The 18276-nt window shown below is 43.2% G+C and overlaps 1 protein-coding gene across 6 annotated transcripts in view; it reads right to left on the minus strand.

Annotated features, from left to right (window-relative positions):
* The window catches only part of LOC134447179 (transcription factor Sox-6-like), an 85652-nt gene that overhangs the window by 32087 nt on the left and 35289 nt on the right, over positions 1–18276 (minus strand). For 5 of the 6 annotated variants that reach the window (XM_063196521.1, XM_063196520.1, XM_063196523.1 and 2 more), the window contains exons 5-7: positions 9705–9794; positions 3563–3735; positions 1976–2044 (exon numbers count right to left, since the gene is read on the minus strand). In XM_063196521.1, the coding sequence (XP_063052591.1) occupies positions 1976–2044; positions 3563–3735; positions 9705–9794 (332 nt within the window). The remainder of the gene's footprint in view (positions 1–1975; positions 2045–3562; positions 3736–9704; positions 9795–18276) is intronic. The other variant, XM_063196526.1, reaches the window with a different exon arrangement.

An 18276-nucleotide genomic window follows, 5' to 3' on the forward strand; every position in this document is an offset into this window, starting at 1 on the left:
ACAAATAGCTCCATTCATTGTTGCTCCTCAGGGGAATACTAGAAAATGTGTGTGTGTGTGTGTGTGTGTGTGTGTGTGTGTGTGTGTGTGTGTGTGTGTGTGTGTGTGTGTGTGTGTGTGTGTGTGTGTGTGTGTGTGTGTGTGTGTGTGTGTGTGAGTGTGTGTGAGTGTGTGTGTGTGTGTAAAGGTGGTTGTGGTGGGGGGAGCGGGGGTGCTTGGCTTGCCAGAGGGATGAATAAGCGGTGGCCTTTCCAGTCCTAAGAAAACACAGGGCTCTGCTTCAGCTCCCCCCAATACACACACACCGCTTTGTGTCTGCACCCTTCCCTTTATTGGTACGGCTGTGTGCGTTTGAGTGTTTTGCGTGTTAGAATTGAAGGTGGGGGTGCATATATTATATACCTGTCTGTCTTTTGTGTGTGTGTGTGTGTGTGTGTGTGTGTGTGTGTGTGTGTGTGTGTGTGTGTGTGTGTGTGTGTGTGTGTGCGAGTGTGTGTGTGTGTGTGTGTGTGTGTGTGTGTGTGTGTGTGTGTGTGTGTGTGTGTGTGTGTGTGTGTGTGCATGTGTGTTTTTTCAGTGACTATAACGATGCACCAGTGGTGGAACGGCGTGTGCTCCACGTCCATTCTCGGGTCAATTTATCCACAGCCCATCAACAGGCATCAACAAAAACCTTAAAAACCAGTTAATCATTTAAGATGATCTCAATTGATTATCACAGGCTTTACAATGCTTACTCGTCTATCCTAATGTCTTATAATTCAGGGATTTTTCAACCCACCCTATATGTGAACCCATGAATCCAACATTGATAGCACAAAACTTTTAAATATCCATGATTCCTCTTACATAAGCCTCATATCCTGCCAAATCCATCTAGCCACTTGGGCTTATCCAGTCATCCTATCATCCTACAAAAAAAAATATTTTGTGGCAACTGTCCAGCAAAAAAAACCAAAAAACAGCCGAATCGGCACACGACTCTGCTTTAGCAGGAGACAATATTCCCAGATCTTTCCCACTGTGAGGTTTCTTCTACCGCAATCCCTACAGCAGCCTGGAGCAACACCACCAGGCAGTGCTGGAAAACAAACAACTCCTCCGAAAAAGAAAAAGAAAATCACTCGACTCTATCGTGTGCACTTTTCATTTCTAGCCGCAGAAAAACAATTGCAGTACCCCTCATCAAGGACGTTGACAGCTTTGACTGGGACCTGGATAAAATCATCTGAAGGGCCCCCCTTCACAAATTATAGCAATACATTCAATGTAATGGGGTCTCAATTCTGGGCCTCCCCCCCTTCCCCTGGGCCCGGGGCAAACTGACCCCTTTGCTTCCCCCCTATCAGCTTCCCTGCCCCTCATGCGAGGATGTGGGGAGTGTGTGGGGCTGGGGGGGTTAGCAGACCACAGACGTGCGTCGAGCCCTGGGCCTGGCTCCAGTGATGTGGTGTCTGCATATGCTGCTGGGGTTTGGGGTGGTGGTCGGAGAGTGGGTGTGCTGCGGTGCAGGGCAGGGGGGGGGGGGGTGTAAGGGAGGGAGTAGGTGCACATATGAAAGGCATTAGGCTGTTGTTCAAACAAAGACACCAGCCTGTCAGACACTGAGCAGCAGAGAATTGCCCCCGGAGCCTCAGGCGAACCTGAGTTTCTCTGTTTCTAGAGTTTTTGTATGAAAAAAAGAAGTAAGAGTTGGGAGATATTTGGAAAAAATGTCTGAAAAATAATATTGTGGGTTTTTATTTTATGATCCTGAACAAGTAACTGTACCGCCAGAAAGTGGGTGTTAGTATTTACTTCCTTATGGGATAGTAAAAAAAATCATTCATTCAAATCTTGTGGGAACCCTAATAAATGAGATGCATTTGTTAGATGACCTGGTTGCTTCTTTTTTCCGCTGTTCCTAGGAACTGATTGGATGGCCAGGAAAATAAATGTGGGGCTTCAGATTAATCAGCCAATCAGGCGAGCCTACCTGAATCTGCTGCTGGAGAACATTTATCTTGTGTTGCTGCTGCAGGAGCTGCTGCTGTTGCCTTGTAATCTGACAGGGAAGAGAGGAGAGGAGAAGAAAACACAAAACTGTTGTTGCTTTTGGTCTTTAGACAGTGAATCACTCAAGACTGTAAGAGAATCAGACAAAAACAAGGGGATGACTAAACATGATAAAGGGATGGTGGATGAAAAATACACAAGATGGCAACCAGAAACAAAACAAAACTTCAAAACAGATAAAGCTGATATTGACAAAAAGAAACAATGTACTTTGACACATACAGGAAAAGGCCAAAAAGCAAGTTAGCATTATGAAAATTTGAAAAAAAATGATGATTCTTAAAATGCACAGAGCACATCTTGCGGACAAAGAACTGACATGTTTATGTGTCGTAAGACGTCGACTTGACTGGCACTGTACAGTAATTCGCAAGGCTGAGACTTTGGGAAGCCCGTGGAGAAACTGTCAGAAGGTGATTGTTCAATCCAAGCCAGACTCCACCATCACCATTTAAATGCAGCAGGACACTTTTGGACGTCGCTTTTGAGATATGTCATCTTTATGTTGTCGTACCACACAGACGGCATGTTTACGCCCCTGATTTCCTCTGTAAACAACATGACAGGATTGTTTTGATTGTGCCTTGTCCTGACTGATGGCGCAACATGCAAACATGTGTGGTGATGATAGGTGTCCTATGCCTACAATTGTCCTGCTTTACACATTATTCTGAAACCTGTTTGCATGGTTCTCAGATGCTTTTGTGCTTTTGAATGTTGAGGGCCTCTGGCTATTTGAGGGAGAAATTACACTAGCTTTCCTTTCTTGCTTCTGTCATTCCATTTGTCTGTTTGGTCTCTCTGGACATTTTACTCCACATCTGGTGTCCGTCTATACATATCCTGCTTTGCCAAAAGCCAATTATCTGTTGAAATAAGATGACCACTGAGTAAACAGACTAGCCACTGAATGAGGAAACTTACGATGGCACTTGGACATCGTCTCACCTGGTCCTGCAGTACTCCTGCTGCAGCCAAAAGCCAATTATGAATGGCCAAATCCGGCTAGGTTAATCATGGTCACAGATATTTGTCATGTATATCTGTGATTTTGATACTCGAAAGTGCCAATGCTAGTGTCTCCCCTTTCATGTACTGCATAAGGATCTCTTCTCTTGCTGTTACCTCAAAAATAACTGCCCAAACACATCATTAAGACAGCCACTGAAGATGTTACCAGGTTGGTCAGTACCGATGGTACCGATGTCAGTTCCTGCACCAGTTACACAAAGTGCTTACAGGGAAACAACCTGCATTCATACCATTGGTTTAAGCTAATGCGTGCGACCCGCATGAATCTGTTGTAGCCTGCTTCTTCTGTTGGCACGGTTTGCTGAGAAACTTAACTTGGTTTTGGTTGAGAACTTTTCTGATTTGATTTTCAACGTTGAACACATGCCAGAACCACCACCGGAAGTGAACACAGTTGTCGAGAATGACTTTTAATCTAGATGGACTTGTAGACGGACATCACTCCACCTCCATGCCTATCTGGACTGGGCCTCACCTGGTCCTGCTGCTGGCGAGCCAGTTCCATCTGCTGCCGCTGCTTCTCCATCTGAGAGGCGGCCATCTTCTTCTGCTCGTCATGGGCGGCCAAGAGTTGCTCTCGCAGGCTGATCAGCTGGGTGATCATGGTGGACAGCTGACGCTCTTTCTCCTTCAGGCTCTCTGGTGTACCTGTAAGAGAGAGAGAGAGAGAGAGAGAGAGAGAGAGAGAGAGAGAGAGAGAGAGAGAGAGAGAGAGAGAGAGAGAGAGAGAGAGCACAAAGACAGACATGAAGAGAAAAGGAGAGAGGGACGGTGAGAAAGATTGAAGGATGAAGGACAATTTTGGTAATTAAAGCAAATTAAAGCTGTCTCCTAGAAATACTAGTTGAAGCAATGACAAATTGTAGTAAATCCTGACACATTTTAAAAAGAGGATTTTATGCTGGGGCAATTCACGGAAGAAATGATGCAAATTGTAAATGGATGTTGTCTGAGAATTTTAGGAGGAGGCAATTAGACTAATCAGTAGTTGAGTGCTGCAATTCACTTCAATAATGGCATGGCTCTTTTCACAGACTACAGTTGTGGTAATCCAATTTTGTCAGTGTTCAACAAGAGACAGATTATCAGGTATTTAATTGCATTAGTTTTACAAGGTTTTGTAAATCGTCTCTCCAGATGTTAGCATGAATAAAGGAGGTGGCCTTAAATTAATATAGTCCAATAAAGCCATGCTTGCGCACACACACACATGTGTTAGTCATAAGTGCAACCTTGAGTAGGCCATGTGCTTGTAATCATCTGCCGTGCTGGTCATCCAAGAGACTGTGGGATATAACTTCTGATATCTTTCAGCGGACCTTTATTTTGATAGTTTATGACAAACAAATCTGGGTGGTAGGTCTTGATAGTGCCGTCTCCCAGCATTTAATAAAGACTTGAAATGTATACCTCCCTGAAGTTCAGTTTTTGTGCATTCTCCAAAAGGAAAATAGTGCCTATAGACTTTATTCATTCGTTCAAAGGCTAAATCTATTTTTTTCCTTTACGCAGAGTTGAGTGCCTTTGTCCCGAGTATGAACAAGAAATGCTAAATATGAATTTACAGCAAAATATAAAGCATTCTAGACAGCAATGTCTGCACACTTAGTGTTACAAATACAGCAGCTGAATAGTTATCAAGAGTTAAAAATGCACAGCAAATTTTGCAATGTTAATTAAAACTGCAACACAGAGAGTAGGACCAACACTGAGTGCTAAATTCTCTACACAGTCATAATGCAGTGTTAATGAAACACTTAGAGAGGTGATTCAACATCTTCTAGAGTGTATTTGGTTCCAGAGCACTCTCTGAGCCTTGAATTAACACTGCATTTATTTTACTGCGTACAGTGTTGAATGAACACATAATAATACGCAATATCCAGATGGAGCCTTTGGAAACTATCGCATTAGGTAGCTACAGTAAGGCCACCTCAATACAATAGATTACAGCTCGCAGACTGCAACTTCCACATGATCAACAGTGACTATGGTGCCAGGAAACCCATCACTCATCTCTTCACTTTTACTGCTTACCCAAACAGATGATCTCATCCTAGATGAGGTAGATGGCATGCTCTTAATACTCCATGTCTTGACCACAGATGACAAGGTCTGTGGCGTGTGCAGACTTTGAATTGGCGTAGATGTGCTGTTCTAGATCACAAGACATCCTGCTCTGGTTCTCTCAGAGTGAATGGATGAAAAAAAGAAACCTTCTAACGTATTTTCTAAACCACAGTGGCGAGTAGCAATTATTGGGAAGAAAGACTGTAAAAGACGATGTTTGATTTGACAGGTATGGTTGACACATACTTACTGTAACTGTGCACTGGCTTGATGGTACAAGTGAATGAAAAGAAGCAAAAATAATTTGTGTATCCCTAATCATATTTCCCCCTTTACAGACGGTGAAAAAATAGCCTGACTACAATGGATTGCAGTGTTGCCCTGTTTCGTTCCCTCCCTCGAACCACCCACACCTACCCCCTCAGATCATCAACGGACAGGCCAGGAGTGACCAGAATGGAGGTGCCAATCCAGAAAGGTACTGTGATTGTCACTGATTGTCCCTTACACGCAGGGAAGCCAACAGGTGGGGACAAAGGGGTCAGTTGTCCCGGGCTCAGGGACAGGAGGGGCCCAGATCTGGGTCCTCATTACATTGCAAGCATTGGGTGAAAGGGGCCTTTCAAATTAGTTTGTCCTGGGCACGGCCAAAGCTGTCAGCGGCCCTGCTTACACATCTCTGTATGTTGTACCCTCTCTACAGGCAAAGTTCAACAATGGTGTGCGTGATGATTGAAGATGGCGCTGCCTGTTCCTTTGCTGACTACCAAGACACAATGTTGGACAGGCTCACCTACACTGCAGGAACAATGCCCCGTGTTTGTGTTGAGACAGACTTACGTAGCAGTGTCAAGTTTGGGGTGCTGTTGCCTGCTGGATGGTAAGCTTACTGTAAGTGCTAATCCAATTAAAAGGGATAACCAAGATCAAGAGGTCTGGTTGACTTGATAAGGATTAACCTTCATTTATTTACTAAATTGCAGTTAATATTTACAGGGTGAATGGAAGTAAAAAATGGTACCGGTATGCCATATTGTTGAAACTATGTCTACAGCACTAATACCTGTAATCAACTGCCTACATGAATAACTAGTGAACAGCAATGATACAGCAATACATACAACTCATGTAAATCTGACTTATCAATGTACTTTAAAATAGTAATTAAATAAAATAGTGTAAGGCCTGATGACATTGCGTTGAGACATGTAGTGCACACAATTCAATTGGTCATTGTCTTTTTGTCTGTCTGGTATGTCTACCTACCTGTGTGTGTGTCAGTGTATCCTCAAAGACTGCCAGTAGTTTTTTGAAATATCTGCAAATATCTCCAGGGGTTCCCTTGGCAGAGACCCTCAGGCTATGTGTACCCTGTCCAAGACACCACAACACCGTCGCCCGCACCCCTATACACTCTACTCCACCCCACGTCAGGAGCCACCAGATGTGGCCCGCTGTACTGTAGCTCCCAGCACCAGCCCCCACTAAAGACCTTTCGCCTGCCTCTATCCTTTCTTGCCCTCTTTTTCATCCAATGCTCTGCTCCCCTTCCTGGTTCCCTCTGTTCTATTCTGTGGCAACATTGCTCTTCTCTGCTACGCTTCTTGTGAAGACTCATTTTGTTTTGTTTTGTTTGTGTTCTTTTCTTCTTGCTGTGTCTCTCGTCTTTTTCCCCATGTACTACAACTTCATGTCCCTTTTACAGAGAGATTTTAGACAGACATTCAATCGCAGAAGTTTGTATGAAAATTCCATGCTGATAAGAAGTGGATCATCTCATGTCAATATTTCCCACGAAGGGCCTTAAGTATACACCTCAAATGTAATCTGTAATCTATCGTTAACATGTCATCTATACATCCTGTGCTACGGCCACCTGAGTAGAATCAGAAAAGTCTGATTCTTTTTTTTGTATTTTTTTGGGGCTTTACAAGACTTTATTGTTTTTTTTCCTTCAGACGCTACAGTGAAGTAGAGACAGGAAGCAAGTTGGGAGAGATAGACGGGGAAGGGCTGGCAAAGGACTCGGGGCGGGAATCAAACCCAGGTCGGTCGCGTAGTAGACGAGTGCCCTACAATATCAGCCATGGTAGGGCCAAAAGTCAGATTCTTTACAAAATTTCGTCAATTTTCGTCACAAAATTAGGCCTATTTTTAACTGTGGAAAATCTCTGGCCAGGAGTACAAATGTATTTGCAATGCTTGGCCAAATGCTGTGCAAAATTAAAGGAGGTACAAAGCTTGATTTAATTACTTCCAAGTTACTGCAGGTATGCTAGGTGAAACAAGACAGAGGAATGAGTAATGCAAAGCATGCTTCTTACTATTATAATTACAATTACTGTATAATTGGAAGCCGTTCCAACAAAATAAGGCACTTACGGTTAAACAGCCCGACACACACACACACACACACACACACACTTCTGAGGTGACTGTAATTTTGCAGGTTTTGAGGTTTTGATGATGGTAAAAGCTTTAATATCTTACTGGCACTGGCCTAAAATAACTTGTTGGTTAAACGTCATGTCTTACTCATGTCTCAGGTATCAAAGATAAAGACTTTTGGGGGCTGTCTTAAGAGCTCTGTCACAGTACATTCAGACAATTAATAGGGAACATTCAATTGGATAAACATGTTTTTGAGTTCTAGTTCAGCACGACACAGAGATCGCCTTGTTTCGGACCAAGCTAACCACTTGTACTATGTTTCTCTCTCCCTCTCACTTGCTCTCTCTCTCTCTTGCTCTCTTGCTCTCTCTCTCTCTCTCTCTCTCTCTCTTGCTCTCTTGCTCTCTCTCTCTCTCTCTCTCTCTCCATGTATGTATGTATGCGTGTGTGTGTGTGTGTGTGTGTCTCTGTATGTATAGGGGGTTAGGTCTGGGATTGGAAAATGGTGATGGGTGTACTTTAAGTTGAGTTCATTATAAAACCTAGAACAGAAAGAGGCTACAGCTTGAAAATTAAGTCTAGGTAAGCCCTATCTCACACCAGTACAGACGACGTATTCAAGCTGACAAGAGGCTCTTATGTTTGCTTATGTAAGGTGTTCAGGTAAGCCTGAATGCTCTTTCTGTTTCCATGATGAGTGTTTATTTTCTCTCTTTTTCATAGAGGAAATGCTTACCATTTTTAAGGCAGGGAGTCAACTGGACTTTCATGAGCAGGTTGAAGAGAGAGCAGATTGTCTGCAAATAAGTGTCTTATTTAGCGTGTTCGTGGAGGTAAAGGGGTGGCTGGGTGGGTTCCTTGCTTCAATAACTCATTTCAGGGCCAACCCCTGCATCTTAGCTCAAATAGAATTTACATTCCAGCGCAAATGCGGACATTCTTCCATTTGAGGTTTTCTTTAGGGGTGGGGTGAGATCTGCTAGTTTGTATGTTGTGTATATGTCCTGACGACATAAATGCTTCTCTCTTATTTTATTTTGACTCTGTTGTTGAAAGAACAATATGAATGTCACAGCCACTGCCATAGTCATAGTCAGGCTGGCTTTTAGACTGTGTGTGTGTGTGTGTGTGTGTGTGTGTGTGTGTGTGTGTGTGTGTGTGTGTGTGTGTGTGTGTGTGTGTGTGTGTGTGTGTGTGTGTGTGTGTGTGTGTGTGTGTGTGTGTGTGTGTGTGTGTGTGTGTGTGTGTGTGTGCATTGTTATAATATAAGGATTAAAAAGCATATGCAGAAAGCACATGTTCACAGTTGCACCCACAGGCATACTGGACCCAAATACTGTATTTCAAACAAAAATGTTCACTACACAGTGTTCAAATATGGGTTGTGTTGTGTCCTATAGAAATGTGTCAAGAGAAGTGATCGAAATCACTTTTAACATAGTATGATCCAATATGGTTTGGTACTGTAAGCATGCCATTTGGGACAAGGAATCATGACCATGGTCTTCCAGTGGCATCTAAGCAAGCTATTTAGTCCTCAGGATCACTTGACAGAGTTGAGTGAAAGCGTTTCTCCCTTGCTTTCAAAAGTGAATGTCAATAGGTTAATGCTATGGAATCTAAACACTACATCAGCACTCAACCCGCTGCGATAATCTTGCTGAGCGACATACTTTATCCGATAAGATTCCTATTTCCAAAGAGAGCATGTAGGCTACATGTACCTTCACAAGATCTGATTTCACCAAGGAATTATTGGCCAAGGATCAATGATCAAGCTAGGAAAAAAAACACACCAACTGTTTCCTTTTTCTCAGCAGTCTTTCTAAGCTGCTTTCAACAGCACGTATGCATGGTATTGTTTTCGAAGTTTCAGGGCAAGAAGGCACGATTGGCTGGGATTTCAGGGTCATTTTTAGGAGCGATTTAATTGTGAAACAATTCAAGTATGACTCTGGGACAAACCAGTTCAATTACTTTGTGAAATCAGATTGAGCATGATATGAGAATACTACATTGAGCATGCTGTATATTAAATTATTATACCAACAATGGAAATGGTTGCCAGATCAATTGGTTGCTTAAAAACAGGGGAAAAAAGAGAACATTACATAGTAATGAATACTTAATGCAGCTTGATGGTACTAGAATCTTACCTTTGATCTCTCCAAGAAGCTCACTAGCATTCAACCTTTCCATTCTCTCCTTCCAGTCCTTTGACAGAAGTCTGTCCATGCAACTTGTTTCTAGTGAATAAAAAAAGAGATAAATAACTTACTTCAGTGTGTATACTTCTGTTCTGGATATGTAGAATTTTATGCAATTGCAATTGATGATAGTGAACTAATTTATTTTCAATGTACGTATTATTTTGATTTTGCCAAGGGTTCTTCAGACATTCAACACAGTCGCTAAGGTTTATTTGACATGAGCTGTGTCCTTGTAATGAGTATGTTGGATGAGCAGGTACAATTTTTTTTTCCACCTGGAAATTCACTTTGAAAGAAAGAGAGGTTGCTTTTTTTAGCACAACATAGATTTCACAGGGGCAAATGGACCCATGTACAATTATGTACAGCAGGGTGAACATTGTTCGGTAAGAACAGTTTCTATTGTGCTCACGGGGAGGGGCAAAAGGTCTGCTATGTGGGGGCTTTTTAATAGATTAAAAATGGTTACAAAAAAATGGACAATGGCCTCATTTGTGGGGCTTGATCCTAAACAAAAGGACTTGCGTCCATGTATACACCGGTATTGTGTGAGAGGCTTAGTTGCTGAGCAAACATACATACAGCCTCTACAGTGGTCATGGGAGGCAGGCAGGCGGCAGGAAATACAACTGGTGAATTCAGCCCCATTAATTAAGCAGCTGATTGTTTACTGAGGATTATGGCTATTGTAAATAAGTTAATGCTGCCATTCATCCTGTGGAATGCATATTGTCAACATGTAACAACGTGAAATCTCCTCTGCGTTCGCCTTTTTCAGGGTTACTTTGTTGTGTGTTGTGTGTCGCCTGCTCACAGGATGTTATGTATATGTTCAAGTAGTGTTTCGCTGGAAGAATACAGAGCTGAGGCACCTCGTCATCGTTTCAAATAACCCTAAATCTTTGTTCATTTAGAGGAGATCACACAATTTGCCTATCATACCCAAACAAGTTAAAAAAGGACACATCTACTTGTAACTGCTGTGCGTGTGTGTGTGTGTGTGTGTGTGTGTGTGTGTGTGTGTGTGTGTGTGTGTGTGTGTGTGTGTGTGTGTGTGTGTGTGTGTGTGTGTGTGTGTGTGTGTGTGTGTGTGTGTGTGTGTGTGTGTGTTAGTGTACTCAGGGTCTTAATATTTACAGCTTGAGACGGCGCAGCTCAAGGGTGTGTGGAAGCCAAATGGGCCTACTGTACGAGTGGGGCTCACATAAAACAGAATAAGGGGGCCGAGATTTACGAAAGCACTTAGGGCAGAAAACACAACCTGTAACTCTACGCTAACATCTGTGTTCATTCCAGCACAATTCCAGCAGGATTTATGTGCTGGTTTGATAAACACATCCGAAAAGCGAGCAGGCCAAAAAAGAAGAAGAGGAGGGTGCTGGTAGAGAGGGCATGAGCTGGGTAAGGGAGAGAGAGAGAGAGAGAGAGAGAGAGAGAGAGAGAGAGAGAGAGAGAGAGAGAGAGAGAGAGAGAGAGGGGTGACTGAGGAAAAGGCATAAAGACGGGCCGGAGGACAGAGGAGGAGAAGTGGAGGAGGAGAGAGGACGAGAGGAGAAGTGGAGGAGGAGAGAGGACGAGAGGAAGGAAAGGTTTACCGTAGATGGATGTGCACCCCACTGTCTCCCACTAGACCTACCCCAAAACAAAGTCATTTGTTTCTCCATCTTCAATTTGTGCAATTGAACATGAAACAAGTCTTGAAAATCATATTGGTTATTGTGCGGCTACTGTATGTGAAGAATCTGTGTTAACTAAGTCCTGTAGGAAATTGATCACTAAACTCTACCACTACATTATAGAACAAGATGAAATGTCTAGGCCTCACACACACGCACGCACGCACGCACGCACGCACGCACGCACGCACGCACGCACGCACGCACGCACACACACACACACACACACACACACACACACACACACACACACACGTGCAAACAAGCACAAACATCATGCATACACAACACACACACATGTTGCATACAACATGTGACCAACAACTAATCTCACATCCTATTCACTTTGACTACACACAGCCTATAAAAGTAAACATTGGAATATGGCCACGATCACTTGTAGGCATTGTATGGCGTACGGGCAGATTTACAGGATAATAGTAGCTGTAAATCTGCCAGCCATGTGTTAAGCGGTGTTTTGGGCAAATAGGGCAATGTGTATTACCTGGCTTAAAGTTACACTTGCGGCCTGTGTTTCAACAGCAGTGTGGGCACCAAAGGGCCGGCTCATGACAAAAACACACTTTCAGCAGCTACTCCTCCCAGTAAACGCAGACATGCACACACGCGTATGTGCACACATGGACAAATATCCATAGGAATTTGCGCATACAGACATCCCATTTCCACACAAACATACACACACACAAGCACACACACAAGCACACACACAAGCACACACACACACACACACACACACACACACACACACACACACACACACACACACACACACACACACACACACACACACACACACACACACACACACACACACACACACACACACACACACAGATAGACACAAATCATGATAACCTCTACCTCAAAAGAGTAATTTGACTTTTGTTCATTTATATTAGAGGTTGGTGTGTGTGCTGGATCATGTCCAATTACCACTCACACAGAAGCAAATACCTTCAGATTCACATCATACCTTTTCATCAAACCCCTATTTCCTAACAACTGCTTGTCTCCATGCCAAGGATGACCTGATTTCACCATACGCCTCCAAGACTTCCTACGGTTTCCTTCCAACTTCTGCAAAAGCTGTTCACTACGTTATACACAGGTAATATGTTGACTAAAGGGCATGAATGGTTGAAATTGTTAAAGTGTGATAATAAATAAAATTCAACTTGCCTCCAAGTCAGTCTGTCTGTTTGTCTGTCTGTACAGTGATGATGCCCACACCTCAAATAGAGGCCATATAACATGACGTGCCTGGATATTCCTGAACTAGCAATAACAGGCAACGACCAACATTTTGAGTAAAAACTATTTGTAGCTCAAAGGTGCTTTGAAAACAGGTCCTTTTATTCTCAATTAAACATCATAAAAAGACTCTAAGGGAATTGAACTTTACCAACTTATCTGACTGCACTCCAAAGCATTGTGACGAGTGTAAAATCCTAACGTCCTAGCGTGATTTCCATACATCTCGACATCTTCCATTCCATTGGACCACAATTAACAAACCTTGGAGCATCTCATCTCTCTCCCCTTTAAGTGTGTGCTTACGCTTAACTAATGAGTGTTTGCACGCTTTTGAGGGTAACACTGGGACGAAGCCAACAGCAACACGAGCGGAGCTTTGTGGGGAGCGGGGGAGGCTAATCCGTGCCAAGCGCTTTAAGCTCTGATCCTATTCTCTCGGCAAGGCTTTCGCCCCGTCCACCGCGTGTTAACTGGCCTGGCCTTTGCCGAGTGGAGCAGATGTGCCACACAATGCACGGCGGGATTACCCACAATGCCCATTAACACCTGAGATTAGGCCTCTGAACCCTGATGGATAGTGTCAGCTGACGGAGGTGACGGAGGGCCAAGCCGGGGTCGCCTGACATCTCTGCCAGGTTTGGGTGACCTGGGCTGGCTAGGGGGCGGCTGCGGGTGTCATCTGCTCTGGGACTTAGCACACGTGGGAGCTACTGTATCACACGTCCTGCTTCCTATGTGTGCACACAGTACATTTGCAAGTCCGTAATTAGTGTTAGCTCAACATCTTAACAGAAGGAGGACCAACAAAAGAGGTGAGAGGGCAAACGAGAGAGAGCACAATATACTCTGAGTGACTGTGGCTTACTGTAGCATGAAAAGCTACTGGTGCGCGGCTGGTGCTTAATGTATGTGCGGCAATGCAAACCAATAAATGTTGCATACTGTATGACTTTATTCTAAACTTCAGATGTTGATTGCAGTCCTTTTAAAATATAGGCTTTCTGGAGGTTTAGATGTAGACTTTGCAAGGAACTAGGCCTAATTTTATTACCACACAAAACAGCACATACGGTAGTATACGACGCATCGTATTGTTAATGTGTCAAACCAATGTTGCTCTGATACAATTTAAATGAATAAAACATAAATAGAGGAAAAGCCAATAGAAATAATGGAAAAGCCAAAATGGGACATGAATTGTGTTTAAAAACAAAGGTGATTGTGAATCCGTTCATAGTTGGTTTTCATTCTTTAAGAAAACCAACCCATATTAAATCCTTCCTTAACATATGTTATTATCATAAATTGTGCACTTAATAAACATGCCTACACTTCAGTTGTTTCTGGAGCTTCCCCAATGGTTTAATAATGTCCCATTTAAGTGCCCACACCCCACATTCAGACAACCATATGACGCCCCTAATCATCCATAGAGGGGTCAGAGTGATCAGCACGGTGGAGGAAGTAGGGTCTACACGCCTGTTAGCCGCACGGCACGGCAGTCTGTGTGTGTGTCTGTCTGTCTGAGGCAGTGGGGTGGAGTGGCAGGAACAGCCCTGCTGAAATGACCTGTCACCACTCCTGGCCAACAAAGTCAGGTCCTGGCAGCCTGGCAGACTGAGCTCCATTGTCACCACTCCAGAGGGCCACTGCCTCCTGGCCTTTGATGTGGCTCCCAGCTGGCTGCCCTCGTCACCGCTGACGGGGTCCCCAGGCCACGCCGGGGATCAGGCAGAGGGAAATGGCATTCCTCATGGCCGTACCTAGTTTACTACTCTGTGGGCTGAGTTACTATACAGAGAGAGAAGGGGGGGGGGGGGTAACAGAGGCTGCATACAGGAGTTGAGTCAAGTTAGGGAAGGTGAGAGTGGACATACCCGCAGTCATGACCTCACCAGGGGGGTTAATGGGGAGAAACTTGTGTATGCGGGGGCCAAAGGGCAGGAGTCAGGACACATGCTCCATAAAGGGAGCAGCAGGAGGAGGAGGAGGAGAAGGTGGAGGAGGAGCGTAAGAACAAGAGATGTCACAGAGAAGAGAACCAGTGCCCCCTAACTGGTGAGGCACAGGGATAAGTTTGGCTACCTTTATCCGTACCGCTGTACATATTTTGTCAACATTGAGTTCAGACTGAAAATGGTCTTCATTACAGCTGTATCGTTTGACAAAGCCTTATGGTCCAAAAACGGTGTCCAAGATATTGTAGTGAAATTTTCAGTAACTGCAATAATAGAACCAACCTAATACAAATACTTTAAAGGCATTTTTTCTCAGTTTCCAATGTTGGCGTAGTTACTGCACTATGCCGTTGTAGGGCAGTACAGTGATAAGGTTGACCACCAATGATTATAGTTAAAGCATACACATTTTAATGATCTAATAATCTAAAAGTACAGTCTTCACTTCGCATCACCCAGGGAAAATTATGCTAACACTAATCTCCCTGGTCTGTTACTGATCATCTCTGATAATCTAATCTAATCTCTTGGGCGTATACGTTTTTAAGTAACCCAGTCATTAATCTCTAACTGCGAAACAGAAACTCAGCCATGTTGGTAAATGAACTTCTTGTCATGTGATGGATGCAGCTAAAGCTTTAACAGCCAAACTGGGTAATAACATGCCTATATTCTCAAGTGTTCTTACCCCAATATACTTAAGAACATTTTGAATACTGTTATGATCTTTGGACGTGTGTTGATATTACACACTCCCACTAAAAGTGACCGTCGCGAATACTGATCCCAGATCCATCTACCTTAGGCCTGTATTTATACAAAAATTACTGCACAGTGTAGATGAGCACAGAGTATCCACAGTGACACATATGGACTGTGTATGTATTATTCTAGTCTATAGAATTTATAATTAAATATAATAATATGGTAATATAATAATTTAGGATCTAGCTAGACACTACTCTCATATATATCAGGGGACCAGAGTGTCCTCTGATCCCAGTTTGCCTATGTGAGTGTAAAGTGTTAATAAATCCACGACGGCTACAGTACACAGTACTCCTATTTAATTTATCGATTCATAAAATTACAGCCATAATAGATTTAAAACAGATGATCAAGTTCCAGTTTTTTGAGTGGCTCATATATTTATGATAGACAATGTTGAAAAAGAAAGAAAGAAGGAGTGTGCGAGAGAGAAAGGGGGAGTGGGTGAGTGTGCGACACAGACTGACAGAGAGAGAAAGAGAGAGAGAGAGAGAGAGAGAGAGAGAGAGAGAGAGAGAGAGAGAGAGAGAGAGAGAGAGAGAGAGAGAGAGAGAGGCAAAATTCACCATAACCTTAGCAGTCTGTAAAGTGCCCCCTTGTAAACAATCCATTTCCCCCCTAACATGTGCTTGAACACCAGGACACAATCTTTAATAGAGTGTCTCCAGCTGTGACCGCCTTTCTCTCCCCAAATAGAAGCCGCCACTGGAGGTGAAGGCCATTCTCATTCAGCCACACAGGCAGCACACTCACCAGTACTTACAGCACTTTAGACAATCAGTAAGTGAATGGCCATTGGAAAAGTCAGCCGCAGCAGGCTGCCCCTACACCACAGAGCAATTGTGAGTGCGGGGGTCAGGGCTGTTAAGCTAATGCGATTTTATTCTATTTGATCAGAGCAAATCTCCCCCGACGCCAAGCTCCGAACCCCAAGCCCCCCCCCACTCTTTCCCCCTTCACCTCATCCCATGCACCCCCCCAGACCTCTACAGTTCCAGTCTCTCTCTCTCTCTCTCTCTCTCTTCATGAGCTCCCTTATCCACACAGCACAAGGCCAAAAGGCTTACGCTCTTATAACTGCATTCAAACGAGCACATGGTGGCCCCATTATTGATTTGAATAACTATTATGTTACTTCTGCTCTCTGAATGCATACACTGAACAATCCGACTAACCAAACACATGATAGGCAATGAATTAAGTGCCATTTCCTATACTATACTGTATTTATGGTAGTGGTCACTGAACAAAAAAGACTGCTAGTTTTATCCACATATGCTACTGTACATCCATATTGTCAGGTTTTTTACTTTCCAAAAATATTAGTGGTGTAAATACAAAATAGCCTTGAATGCAGTAGCAATGTCTATGGTTGTTCTGACAATGGTCACAAAGGACAAGAAAGCACCAAGAAAAGAAGAAAACATTTCTGCTAATGTCCATTAAAAAAATCAATCACAAACTGGCTTGGGGCAGCGTATTGACAGAAAACTCCACCATAACATTTGCAACCCTTTTCTTTCACTATCACAATGAAGGAATATGTGAAGAGTTTAGTTGCAAAATGATGTGAACACCATTTTCTTAACTTTTGCATTTTATTATAGGAAATGATTATTCAGATGTCCTGTCATCTTCGTGTGAATTCTTGAGATATTGCAAATTGAAATATTCTGAAATATCCTTGAAATATTTTGAGAACATATTTTTTTCAAAACCTAAAATGCATCTTACAGTGTAATGCAATGCGATGCCCAATACTTAAATGTTTAACCAAAACGCATAGCTCTTGTCCTCCAAGACGCTTTCATAACTGTAGGCTTTAATGACGTGAAATTGCAATGTATTGTGACTGGACTACCGTACAGTCCGACCCTGCGTCTTGCTTGGCTATAAGGTGAATCTGCACAAACTTGGAGTTTTACGTACTTTCGGGCGCAACGTAAAGGCTGTCGTTTCACGTACCCACCATGATGTGTGGGAGAGAAAGCGCTTCTCATTGAAAATGTATAGGGTAGCACAATATGATGGTTACGTCGCATTGTAGTGTATCATCACCCTTAAAGTAAACAACAATCTAGAGGATGATGACTTCTCCCTTTAACATACAGAACTTGATATGCTGATAAAAATAGCACTTCACTGTAGATTAACAATTCTAAGTTGACGACCTAAGTAAACTTCAGTGCCTTGATTGTTGATCTTGTAATTGTGACGAAAAGTAACATAAAGACTATTTTTTTAGAAAGACCTCCACAATTTGTACTGAACTGTGCTGGCTATGATCAACCGGCCCAAAAATCATGGGATAAAAAAAAAATGTGGGCCGAGTTTTGTCAAGGTCTGATTTATTTTGTCCAAAAGCTCTCAAACAATCATGGTGATCTGTGTTGCTGGCCACTATACAGCTGGCCAATCATTAAGGCGGGATTGTCCTGTTGGAGCTCTGGATGCCAGAACTCAGGAGATCTCTGGAATGAGTAGAAGTTCAGATCTATACAGTGCATGGTCATATAAGGTTGGCCATTTACACTATTTTTTCAAAGTTTCATCATCAAAATCGTGCAGGAGATCCACGCATTCGCAACCATATAGTAGGTCTTAAACAAGCCAACAGGTGTTCAAAAGTCCTACCAGATATAATATAGTATGTGTTCTTCACTTTGGATAAAGGTGTTTGCTAAATGTAATCAATTGTAATAGAGGCTAGTAGTCAGCGGCGTGGAACAGGGGGGAAAAACCCGGACTCATTCTTAGGGTCCAGACCACCTGGGGGGCCCACCGGGGGGCCCTCCCATGGAAAATATTTTTCTCCTTTCATTTTTTTAAAACATTATT

The sequence above is a fragment of the Engraulis encrasicolus genome, chromosome 4 (genome assembly GCF_034702125.1).
Source record: "Engraulis encrasicolus isolate BLACKSEA-1 chromosome 4, IST_EnEncr_1.0, whole genome shotgun sequence".
NCBI lineage: Eukaryota > Metazoa > Chordata > Actinopteri > Clupeiformes > Engraulidae > Engraulis > Engraulis encrasicolus.